The sequence below is a fragment of the Poecilia formosa genome, unplaced genomic scaffold, assembly GCF_000485575.1.
Source record: "Poecilia formosa unplaced genomic scaffold, Poecilia_formosa-5.1.2 Scaffold265, whole genome shotgun sequence".
NCBI lineage: Eukaryota > Metazoa > Chordata > Actinopteri > Cyprinodontiformes > Poeciliidae > Poecilia > Poecilia formosa.
Genome location: NW_006800204.1, coordinates 95,760 through 108,412, shown reverse-complemented (window position 1 = coordinate 108,412; position 12,653 = coordinate 95,760). Strand labels below are relative to the sequence as shown.

The 12,653-nt window shown below is 40.1% G+C and overlaps 1 protein-coding gene across 1 annotated transcript; it reads left to right on the top strand.

Annotated features, from left to right (window-relative positions):
* The first annotated feature begins 6,773 nt into the window (after positions 1-6,773).
* sst1.1 (somatostatin 1, tandem duplicate 1) lies at positions 6,774-9,683 on the top strand. Its single transcript, XM_007570652.2, has 2 exons — positions 6,774-6,947; positions 9,307-9,683. Exons 1-2 carry the CDS (start codon positions 6,801-6,803, stop codon positions 9,523-9,525), a joined length of 366 nt encoding a protein of 121 aa, XP_007570714.1. The 5' UTR covers positions 6,774-6,800; the 3' UTR covers positions 9,526-9,683.
* The last annotated feature ends 2,970 nt before the right edge of the window (positions 9,684-12,653 follow it).

The following is a 12,653-nucleotide window of genomic DNA, read 5'->3' as shown; positions in this document are numbered from 1 at the left end:
GGGTGTTTTCTAATTCGGGGGTGTTTTCTTTTTTGTTTGCTGCATTTAATTCTGGGGTGTTTTCTAATTCGGGGGTGTTTTCTTTTTTGTTTGCTGCATTTAATTCTGGGGTGTTTTCTAATTCGGGGGTGTTTTCTTTTTTGTGTGCTGCATTTGATTCGGGGGGGGGGGTCTTTTCTTTTGTTTGCATGTTTTCTCTTTTGCTGCGCATTTGCACCTGTCGGCCACCGTAGGCTTAGCCTCCTCACGTTGTTTCCAAGCAGGAAAACAGTGAAACATCTTTTTACCTTTTCTGTCATGTGATCGGACATTACACCCAATAACACAGCAAGTTCATGCCATAGCTAAAATATCTGAGACAGTCGTTTTTGTCGATGGCAACAAAGATGGCGCTGATACCCTCTGACTAGAGCAGTGACGTCACGCTCCAAAGCTCTATAGACGTTAGCTTAGCTTCTGTAGTATTAATGCATGTTAATATTTGGTGTTTATACACAACACAGTGTTAAGTAGCTATGTTAAATCTGCTAGTTTTACATGTGAGCGTTTGCATTTGTGTTTATTTTAAGAGAAGATAAAAAATGGAACCTTATTGTTGAAGATCTACAGCAGGTCGGAGCAGACGAGTAACGATCCTCTCCTGCGGTCTGACTCACTGGCAGCCTGAACCAATCAGCTGCCAGAACTGGAGGCTGCCATTTCCCGCAGTAACAGGGCGGGACGGGCGTGAAGCTCGACGTGTCCGCTGCGGTTATCTTCCCGACACGGCTGCAGGCAGATTCAGGACGTTGCTGGGAAACCAGACATGTCGCCATGGTTACCAGGTGAGGACGGTGTGTTTTCCTGTTGGAGTTTAACGTTCCTGCAGCTCTAAGGGACGTTGGGGGGCATGTGAAAGAAAATGGAGTCCACACAAAACATGAAAGTTCACAGAATTCACTGATGTTGGCGAGAAGGAAAGGCTGTTGTGTTTCGGCTCGATTCTGCTAATCCGCTAATGCGCCACTAGTGGAGCTAATTTTTAATTTGGTACCCTTGTGTTTTTGCAAACTTTGACAATGTTTAACACAGTTAGCTTACCCTAAATATTTTTTTCTGTATTAATTATAAATATCTGAGCTAAAAACGAGCTCTGCTGATAATAGGGGAACTAAGTTTTAGCTTAACATTTTAGCTAACTTTGAAAACATTTACCTCAGTTAGCTTCCACTCAATACATTTCACTGGATAAATTATAAAACACTAAGCTAAAAATAAGCTCTGCTAATATTACTAATATTATTAATTTGCTAACTTTGACAACATTTACCGCACCTAGCTTCCGCTCAATAGATTTCATAGGATAAATTATAAAGCGCTATGTTAAATAGCGCTTTATATTACTATTACTAATTTTCACTTTAGTGATTTTGCTAAATTTAAAAATACTTGGCGCAATTAGCCTCTACACAAGTTTATTTTTAATTTACTTTAATGTTTTCAGCTGAATAAAGTTTGACATCGGTGTTGAAGTTTTAGTTATCAACTATTAAATATTCTTCAAGTAGTTTGGCATTCATATTAGTGCTCTTATTTTGACATTTGTTTTGCAGCAGTTCCATTTCTTTTCTTCATGTTCTCTTTTTTTAACAAGCATTTTATAAAAATAAAATTTAGCAACAGTTAGCAATACTCAGCAACTATAAAACTGAAACCATGAGTCAAATATCTGTTACTAAGAATCACAAACTGTGTTGTTTGTTGTGTAATTACAAGTTTCAACATGTTTTTGCGACGTATAAAATTGGAATCAGGTCAGCAGGATGGATGTACGCCAGGGGTCCCCAAACTTTTCCTGTGAGGGCCACATAACTTTTCCCTCCTCTGCTGGGGGCCGAGTCAGTTTGTAACAGAAAAAGTGACGATTGCAGGAGCCTAAATGTAAAAATATATTGTTTTCCAGAAAGCACAATCAAATAACCCTCTCTGGGTTCTTCACAGAATAAATCCAGGGAGGATTATAGTCCGTATTTTCCAAACTATAAGCCACACCAGACTATAAGCCACACCAGACTATAAGCCACAACCCCAAAGTGTTTTTAAAAAACCAGTAAACATACACATATAAGCCTCAGATTTCTCTGCCGCTCCAGGTTTTCCACAGCGATGCAGCAGCAGCAGAGGACAGCCAACATCTGAGTCATAACAGGTCAATTGAATATCACATTTATTACGGTTGAAAAAGAAAAGATGCCAAGTTTAGATTTAACAGAACTGATTACGGTAGTTTCCAAACGGTAACTGTAACAGTAAAAGTGCTGATCCTTCATGTTGCTACTAGCATGAGCTAAATAAAAATGGGCGCCTTCTTCTTCTTCTTCTTCTTCTTCTTCTTCTCTTCTTCTTCTTTAGATTTCAACAGCAGCTTGCATCCATTATTGTTGCACTACTGCCATCTACTGGATCCTAATATCTATACCTCAGATTCTCACAATGATCCCAGTATTATTTAAAAAAAAACGAAAAATCTTCTTTTTCCCCTCAATGCTATTTAACTGGTCAACAACATTCTCAAATTTCAATTCCCTGTTAAAACCTAATTCCGTTTTAATGGGCGCTTTCTTCTTTTATTTCCAATTTTGACTTCCAATGATTCACTTCCTGCTAAAGAGCCCCCTGGTGGTTGAAGAAAAATCCACATATAAGTGGCTTATAGTCTGGAAAATACGGTATATAAAAAAAATCTAAATGCTCTCTGGTATTGTTCAGGGGGCGGACCAAATGTGGAGGCGGGCCGGATGCGGCCCGCGGGCCGTAGTTTGGGGACCACTGATGTATGCTGTGATGGACTTTTCAGTTTGTTGTTTCCAGATAGAAGCTGATAAATCAGCTCACAGTAAAACAAACAGCAGAGATGTTTGTTCTCGCAGCGCTGAGGTTTGATTAGTGTTTGCTGTAGCAGCAGGAACAGATCCATTACTGAAGCTCCCACAGATTTACCACATTAAAGAAGATTACAGCCTGCACTGCAGGATGAGTTCAGGGCAGGCTGGCAAAAAAAAGAAACGCAGAGATTTTCAAAGAAAGCCAACAACTTCAGGCAGAAGCCTACAAGGTCCAGAAGACTCACTGGGCCGACTCACCGGGCCGAGCCCTGCTGCAGAAACGCGCCACGTTGTTCTAGCTTTGGGTTCATAAACACGGCGCTCATGAAAGAGGAACAGCTGTTAGGAGGTCATGAGGAACAAGAAGAGCATCATGGGACGGCCGGACGCTGCGTCGGACCAGAACCGAGGAGAAGGAGTTCAAGGTTCTGGTCCGACAGATATGCACTTCATCTGTGTTCTGATGTCACCTCCCATTTTAATGACCCTGTTCATCCAACAGCCAACATGCCGGTCTCTGTAGAGGTCAGAGGTCACACAGGTTAATTTCCACATGAAAAAACAAACCAATAAAATTCTGACCAAACACAAAATCACTTTTCAGTCAAAACTGGTTGTGACAAAAAGAGTCTGAGAACAGAATGGTGTGACCTGCGACAATTAGAAACGATTTTGGTATTTTCCAAGCAGTCAGAGCCCGTAAGCAGGGATCAGGTTTTGGTGACCTTTACCAAAAAGGTCACCAAAAGTGAAAGTGAGACTTTGTGGGTATAAACCAGATTCTTTAACTGTTTTAATTATTCTTGAGTAACAGGTATTCAGTTTTTATTCTGGATCAAGAATCTCAAACCATGGTGTTCCCCCAGGCTCCATCTTGGACTCTCTAATGTTGTTTAACCAAAAGGTCAGTTGTTATGCAGATGACGCCTAAATTTAAGACCTGATAATCTGAACTCAAGTCAGTGTCATGTTTTACAATGTGTGATAATGATGAATAGTCTCTGCTTATGGACACATTAAGGGTTCATCATTCATTCCCACCAGCCCAGTTCAGTTTGGCTTAATCCAACTCCAGTGTGTTCACCTAGAAAATCCGGTTCGGACGATGAGGTGTGAACGCTAATCGAGCTCTGGTCCGCCGACAAACCTCGGTCTGGGGCAAGCTGAAGTGAACATGAAAGCAAATGTGAATGCTAAGCGGACCAGAGGCCGCTCCAAAAGCAGGAAGTGGACTACAGCAGAGGGCGTTCTGGGTAAATCCAACCAAAGCTAACATGCTAGCCTAGCGCTAGCAGCAGAAATGGCTCCTGGTCTTTAGCCTAAAGAGAAATCCTCCAACTGCTAAAATCTGACGCCTCCATCTTGTTTCCATCTGGTGAAGAAGGAAGTTGCTCTCAGCGTCTTCAGAGGTTTTCGTGTTGTTTCCTTCAGTGTTTCTTGGTGCAGCGCCCCCACAGGCCAGGAGGGGAACAGGTTGGTTTGACTCAGAGCCACAGCAGCTGGAGGTGGAGCAGATGATGGAGTAGAACTGTCGACTGGACTGAAGGAAGAGAAAACATTGTTAGATGCTTTTTCAGGAATAATGAGACAAATTAACACCTGGAACTTGAAGTGGATATTAAGAGAAACCATGAAGCTAATTATATGAAACAAGGAGTTGTTCTTACAGACAGGAAGTAAAGGCTCAGCGATGTTCCCGGTTCTTCCTTCATCTGTCCTACAAACACAAGCAGCCAGACAGCAGCTCATATATTTGTGTGGAGGAGGATTTAATCAGGAGAAACAATAAGTGTCTGCAGCGTTTAATAAGCATTCAGCTGTGAGTGTTTGTGCATCAGCGAGTTAATGACAAACCTGCAGGCAACTGGACCATTACAGGCCGGCGTGGCCAGCGGCTCGCTGTGACGGACCCAACTGGGAACCAGGAGGAAGAGGAGGAACTAATGACTAAGAGCAGATTCTACGCTTCACTGAACGCATGACGTTTATCTCTGGGTCCTCAAACAGTTTAAGCCTCAAAATGGGTGAAAATTTGATCATCTCTGCAGGAAGAGTCAAAAATCCTCATTAATGCTGCAACATGATTTCTGTTTGACTGGTTTGGTACCGACGGCTTCAGACGGCCCAGTTACAGAAAACTGAGTTTAGACTCAGCTCTGATTTATTCAGTGAACTGAAAACCATCAGGACTCTAAAAACTGCATGAAATGTTTCCCTAATGAGGAGCCTCTTGCCCTCAGATCTGCCACACTATTCAGATTCTCTAAACTCCCTGGTGCCCCAGATGTTTCTGGACTTTCCAGAAGCTCTAAGACACTTAAGATCCAAAAACATCTGGAACCTTAAATATTGTTTTTGCTCCTGATGCTTCAGCTGAAACAATCTGGATGTTCTGGTTCTAGATTCTTCCGATGACATTAGTTGTGTTTCCATCGAAGTCGCATTAAAAAGGTCGAATGAACAACAAAATTCAAAATAACTTCCTCAGCTTCTGGAAAAAGTTTTACGCTCGTTTGAGGTGGTTTTTGGTGTTTCCGAAAAAGATTTGATGCGGTAAAGGAAATGGAAATGCTGAATAAGTTCCGATGTAGTGAACGTTCCCATCCATCGGTGGCTCTGCGCCTTACCAGAGGCACCAAACAGAGGAATCTCAAAGTCTCAGTTTGCCCGAGATGTCTGCTCCATGCTAGTTAGCAGCATCTACTTCCTGTTTATCACAGCCATCTGATGACATCACACTTCGCGTCGCCTGGTTGAGTCTCTCTAAACTAGCAGATGGAAACACAACTAATTCATGTTTTTCTTTTTTTTTTTTTTGCAACATTTCAAGTGTTTGTTTAAAATCTGCATGACAGTCTTCCCATATTTTCAAGATGGCTGCCGATGCTCTCAACACTCCAGATTCTCCAGATGTTCGAGATTCTCTTGAGTGTTTGGATCTCAGATTCTTCTTCTCATTTCCTACATTTCAGAAGACTTTTCAGGTTTGAGATTCTTCTAGAGATCGCTTCAGATTCTGAATTCATTGTGTCGCTTCCTTCTAACTTCAAAACCAAAAATGTTCCAGAAAAATGTTCTTGGTGGCAGCAGGTGGTTTGTTTCCCACTTGATTGTTTTAAAAGTATATGAAGTTTATTTCTAGCAAAAATATAAATAAAATAGTAACTAAAAATAACAGATGAAAACGAAAGTTGACTTATGAGTTCAACAGGTGGTAAAAAAAAATCACGTTACCAAACCTCCGGTTGCCATGGGAGCAGCTGGAAGAGGGATGTCCAAACATTTTGTTAAATTGGCCAAAAAAATAAAACTGAAACCAAAACCATACAAATAAGGTTGTTGGATTTTATAGTTTTTGTAATAAATAGATGAGGTAGAAAAAGGATTTGGCTGCATTCAATAAGTTTTCAGTTTGTTTTTGAGTTTGAACGAATTTATCCTCAGCTACAAGAGCTGGATGTTTCAAAACACCTAATCCAGAAATTTTACTGAAGTAAAAATAAAAATATCCCTAAAAGTAATTTTTTAAAAAGAGTTACTGACGTAAATGTAACTAGTTACTAGCAAACACATCCCTTCCAATAAAGCGGTACAGAATATTCTGACATCCCAAACACAAACTAAGCTGATTGAAAACTGAGTCAGGAAAACGCCTGAACTCTGAACTCTGAACCCCGGATGTCTCTGAGCGTCCGGCTGCGGGTCCGCGGGCCTCATGTTGACAAACCCACGGAGTGATCAGCAGGAAACCAGAAGAAGAGCAGCTTAAAAACGGATCATTTCACTAAAAAGATGGAAACATCATCATCACCATCATCATCATCATCAGTCACCCCCTCCGTCCATCGGGTGACGCCAGCAGGGCTATAAGAGCCGGTCTCTCCCGGGACGGAGGCAGAAGATCCGCCGCGCCGCAGACAGACAGACAGACAGCGGATGAAGATGTTGTCCTCCCTCAGCCTGCGCTGCCTCCTCCTGCTCCTCCTCTCCCTCAGCGCCTCCATCAGCTGCTCCTCCGCCGCACAGAGAGACTCCAAACTCCGCCTGCTGCTGCACCGAACCCCGCTGCTCAGCTCCAAACAGGTCGGAACCGATCAGAACCGCGCTTTAAACTGGACCAAAGTTCTGTTTAAAGTTACAGAGAAATCTGAAATTATCCCGGGTCATAAAAGTAAAGTCGGTGTTTGAATAATCGATTAATAATTTTGCGCAACAAATGATTTTAATCATCGGAAAAGTTTCTTTATTTCTCTGAAGTCAATAAATTAAGACAAAAACTCCGCGGTTTTTAGTTTTATTAGTTTAATCATTAACTAATAATCTGCGTTATTACATTTACATTTTGTACATTTAAAAATATGATCTGAACCTTAAAATCACATTTAGAAACATTTTTATTTAATTTGTGACTAAAATGATGTGAAGAAATCCCATTTGCTGTTGAAAATCATGATTATTGATGTTAAATATAATATTCTCATTATTATATTTGACTGTATTTTACCATAAAAATATGGATTTTAATTTCTTCTCCTTATTTGCTGCAGAATAATTATCCCATCAGTTTATTTGAAACCAGGAGGAAGAGAAGAATATTTCAACACGGCTTCAGTGAAATATGAAGAAATTCAGATTTTATGATGTTTCTTTATTTTCATCCAAAACTTTTTAAAATACAGTAAGAACGTTTTTTTAAGCTGTTTCTCTTTGAAGTTAATGTTTTCAACAGAATCAAACTAAAATCATTTTTTTCCAGATCTATTTTTTGTTTCATTGTGAATTGGAAATATTGTATTTTCAATATATAATAATTTACAAATATCATCGTTTCAAACATTTAAACTTCCTTTTACATTTGCGTTTTGAAATGAGCTTTATTTATCTGGCAGACTGTAAATGTTTCAGACTCCTGGTTTGGGTTCAAAACTAGAACTGAGAATATAAAAGAAACTGAAATTAACGTTTTAAATGAGTGTTTTTATTTGAGTTGTCATGAATGAAATGAGATAAAGCTGCTGGTTTCTGGCTGATCGACGTTTCGTCTCAGAATCTCCAACTGAACTAAAAATGAAATGAATAAATCATCAGCGAACGGCTCAGTCTTAAAAATCTCCATCTGAGGAAAACAAATTTTATTTACCTGGTTTTATCCCAGAATGAACCAGTTCAATGGAGCTGAACTGGGAGGAAAACAGGATTCTGTTCATTACCTGCAGCTTCAGAACAAAAACTGAATCTGTTTTCCTGTGAAGATCCAGAAGAAAATCAGGTTAAAAGTTGAACTCTGACCTCCGTGTCATCAGTTCAGGTCCAGCTGTTATTGAAGCTTTCAGGATCTGAAGCGTAAACTTCTCGTCGTTTAAATTCTGGCTTTTAAACTGAAGATGTGATGTCAATGAATAATTAATAATAACAATATCCCCATGATGGACATCGCTAGCTGGAAGGCTAGCTGTGCTAACACCGCGGCGCTAATCATAACCTTAGTTCAGCTAACGCTAAACGCTACACTGACACTGCATTGAGCAGAAGCTAACGCTAAAGTGCTGACTTCAATTCAAATCATATTGGACTGAAACCCATGAGGACAGGAAACGGAACTTCAAAATAAAAGTTCAAAAACAATTGTCTAAGTACTTGAAGTGTCATGCAGTGGGGTTTTGGTGGTGAGGAGAGACGCTGAGACCCAGGTAGATGGTGAAAACAATGATTTAATGAATATATCTCAGCTCAGACAGTCCAAAGAAGCAGGCAGCACAGTGGAAGGTAGCTAAGCTAACACTGGTAGCAACGACTGAAAACGAGAGCTGACGCCAACACAGGACTTCAGCCAGTTCTACTGTGAAGACTAACGAACAGACACTCAGGACTACACAGTTCTACTGAGATGACTGAACATAAACTGAACGACAGCAATTGACAAACTTAGACAAGGACCCGACGAAGAACACAGACACAGGTGGGTTTAAATACACATGGAGGGTAATCAGGTAAGTAGACACACCTGGGGGACAATCAACGGGGAGGACAGGACAGAGACTCAGAGGAAACAGGACAGAAACACAGAAAATGTCAAAAACAAACACTCAAAAACACGGATCATAACATGAAGAATTTGTAACCAAAACTCTGAACCTGGTAGTCCTAAAACCACAGAGGTTTTCTGAACTACCAGGTAAAAAACGCTTTAGGATTTATGATGAGAAATAAACGTAGGAAGCTTAGTGTGCTAAGTGCTAACCGAAAAAATTAGCTTGGCTATTAGCAAATTAGCGGAAATGTTTCCCTTTGGTTCCAATGGGTCCAAATGTCAGAGCTTTAACATGTTTTTGGTGAATCAGTGGAGGCTGTGCGAGCAGGCGCCCCCTGGTGGCAGGACGTTTTCTGATTCCTTCCTGTAAGTTGGAGGAACCTGCAGGTGACCGTGTCCTCTGTCCCTCAGGACGCGTCTCGCTCCTCGCTGGCGGAGCTGCTCCTCTCCGACCTCCTGCAGATGGAGAACGAGGCTCTGGAGGAGGACGGGTTCGGCCTCCCTGAAGGCGAGCCAGAGGACATCCGCGTGGACCTGGAGCGTGCCGCCAGCAGCGGGCCGCTGTTGGCCCCCCGGGAGAGGAAGGCGGGCTGCAAGAACTTCTTCTGGAAGACCTTCACGTCCTGCTGAGCCTTCCTCCTCCTCCTCCTCTGCCTGACGCTGTACAGAAACTGATCCCTGGTCAGTTTGGGTGAAATGTTCTGACCTTTCTGAGCTGATTCTTTCTGAATGTAAACACCATGAAGCTATTTTTAATTGTTGGTTTGAATAAAATCTGTTTGAGAAAACCTCCTGTGTCTGCTGAGGAAGACGAGGGGCGGGGTCGGCCTTCATTGGGGTCTCCATGGCAACCAGGAGCTGATGACAGATCAGATCTGAGCTCCTCGGTCTCTGAACAGGAACCATTCAGTTCAGTTCACTTTATTTAGTGCCAATTTATTACTAATATCATCTCCAGGCAAATTTAAAAAATAAATCGAATTCAAACATTTAAACACTGCAGCCAAATTAACTTTACTTTTCTGATCTCTTCCACCTCCAGATTAATGAACCAGCAGAACCTGATTTAATGAACTATTTGGCTTAAGATAATTTAACATCTTCACTTTTTCCTCCAGTTTTTCTCTAAAACTGAATCTGTGTGCAGTGAGACTGATTCCAGCATATATGTATGTAAGCAAACGATAATTTGTGTTTTTTAGTTTAGATGTCAAACATTTGCTCTAAACGTCTCCAGTGGCTCTGCTGCTCCTCATGTATGGAAACCCAGGAGGGCCAAAAAACAGACAGTTGATGTGTTTTTCACTCAGTTTTTAAAGTTCAAACGACTGTGTTCACAGATTAAACTGAAGTTAAATGAACCACCAGCCAATCACAGCTGGTTTTATCTGATCAAAATAGTCATTGGATGAAAAACAAACAATCATAGGTAGAATTTTGTGGCCTAAACATTTATAATTAAGCAAACAAATATGTTTACTTTTAGCATTTCAACATTTCTTGATCTACATGAAATATTTAATAGTTTTACATAAAATTGCTGAAGATAAATGTAATCAAAGCTGCTAAAAACTTTCAGTAAAAACACAAAATCTTACCAAGTATTGGTTTGGTTCAGTTTCCAGTGCAAATATATTAATGGTTAACTGTAGTTTTAAGACCAAACTACCTTAAAAGAAACTTTTCAGTGGGTTATTTGAGCTCAGTAATTCTCACAAACTAATGAAAAAATTCTGGTTTTATTAGCAGATTGTTTCGTTTATGACATGATAAAACGTCTTATTATATGTGAAATAACAGAACTGGACCTTTTTCTCCTTTTATCTTGCTGAAAAGCTGCTGGTCAGTTTTGTCTTATTTCATACTTACACAAAAAAATATTACCAATCTTTCTTGGTAAGATGTTTTATGTTTGCAGTGTTATCAGTAAAGCCACATCCTCCACACTTATCAGCAAGTTAATTTGCACATTAGCTAAGCATTTAGCTCTGAATTAGCATGTAGAGCTAAACGATTAGCCAGCTCAGATCTAAATATTTAGTTTGGAGCTACATTTTTAGCTCCTCGCTAAACATTTAGCCTCAAACTAAATATTTACAATGTTAGATTTATAAAATAATAAATAGGACAAATATGACTTTAAAAGATTAATCCCCCGTTTTATCTCTAATGACTAATAATTATCTCCAATGCTAAAAAACCCAAATTACTGCTGTTCCTCTACAAACATAAACGAAGCTCAGTTTTGACGACGTTTCATCTCACTGAAGCTTTTCACTCTCAGCTTTTCCTCTTGTTAGTGTCTTTAATTAAATATGCTGCAGGGAGAGACGATGGAAACAGAATTAATTTAAAGTTTCACTGTAATAAAACATTCGCAGCGTCTCAGAGAGAAACGGTTAAAATCCTCGTTCTGCCTCCTCAACCACCTTTGGAGGAGAAAGAATCAGTTCTTCACACATTTTAAGTCCTTTGGATTCATTATGTGGCAGGAAAAACCAGTAATTATTCATCAGCTTTATAAGAGTATTGAAGTTTATAATTATTATCAATTTGAAATGTGTGAGAAAATAATGTAGAATAATCCAGAAAATCAACTTTATTTATTTTTACAAAGCACTTTATTTAGTCATTTTGTATCAAAAACAAGAAAAGATGATCGGAACATTAACACAAAAGTCCAATAAATATAATTTATTATTCCTCAGTGATAAAATTCAGCAGCAAAGTGACGAGCAAAAAACACAAAAACACAGAAAATACTACATTAGAATGACGCAAAGGCAAAATGACGGCGTTACAAACAGCAACATGAAAATCTGTGAGGTCGTCATGGAGCTCGACTTCTGCTGGTTCACCTCAGCACACCGTCAGGATGCTAGGCTAGTTAGCACAGCCGCCTCTTACAGCGCATTTTCAGTTTATCTGCAAAGGTCTGATGTGTCCCACCATTAGCACACTGAGAAGCATACACCAGGGTGATTGACAGCGCTAAGCCCCTCCTCCAGTAGCAGGAGTTCAACCTTTTCACAGGAACTGTCAGAACTTTATTCTCATAATATTAAGACATTATATGTCATTCTACTTTATTCTTGTAATATTTTGAGTTTATTTTTGTATTATGATTTTTGTTATGACTATTCTTATATTATGACTTTTTGTCGTACAAGTTAATTCTAATTATATTGACTTTATTCACATAATATTCTAATATTATTATGTTTTTCTTTTGCATATTATTGCGAGTTTATTCTTGTAATATTCAGAGTTTCTACTGTTCTTTGTACTTTGACTTTATTTTTGTGGTTTTCTTAGCCTGGCCTTGTTACTGCGTCCTAATTTTGGATGTAAAAAGTCAGTTTTAGTTTGAGAAGCTCGCTGTGGACACATGGAGCGAATGTCACAAATTAAAACGCAGAACGTTGCGTTTCGTAACGTGTCAGTAGATTACAGCCGGTTCTGCTGCTCAATCAGTCCAGAGCTGAACTCCGAAGTCTTCCTGTGGTGCTGCTGGCGCGCTGCAGGTGTCTTCACACACCGAGCGTTTCCCCGCTAACAGGAAGCTGCAGCTGCAGACGCACAAAGAGCCCAGCAGCCAATCAGACGGCTGCATTTCAAACGCTCTAATAAACGCTGATGAGCTTTAATTATAGCTGAAAGCTTTACTGGAACACACACACTTCAGCTAAACGTGTGTGTGTGTGTGTGTGTGTGTGTGTGTGTGTGTGTGTGTGTGTGTGTGTGTGTGTGTGTGTGTG

What these genes read in the sequence shown, in the direction of transcription:
- sst1.1 (XM_007570652.2), top strand. Translation starts at nt 6,801, where the DNA reads ATGAAGATGTTGTCCTCCCTCAGCCTGCGCTGCCTCCTCCTGCTCCTC. An exon ending in CGCTGCTCAGCTCCAAACAG is followed by an intron (nt 6,948 to 9,306) that starts GTCGGAACCGAT and finishes TCTGTCCCTCAG; the next exon opens with GACGCGTCTCGCTCCTCGCT.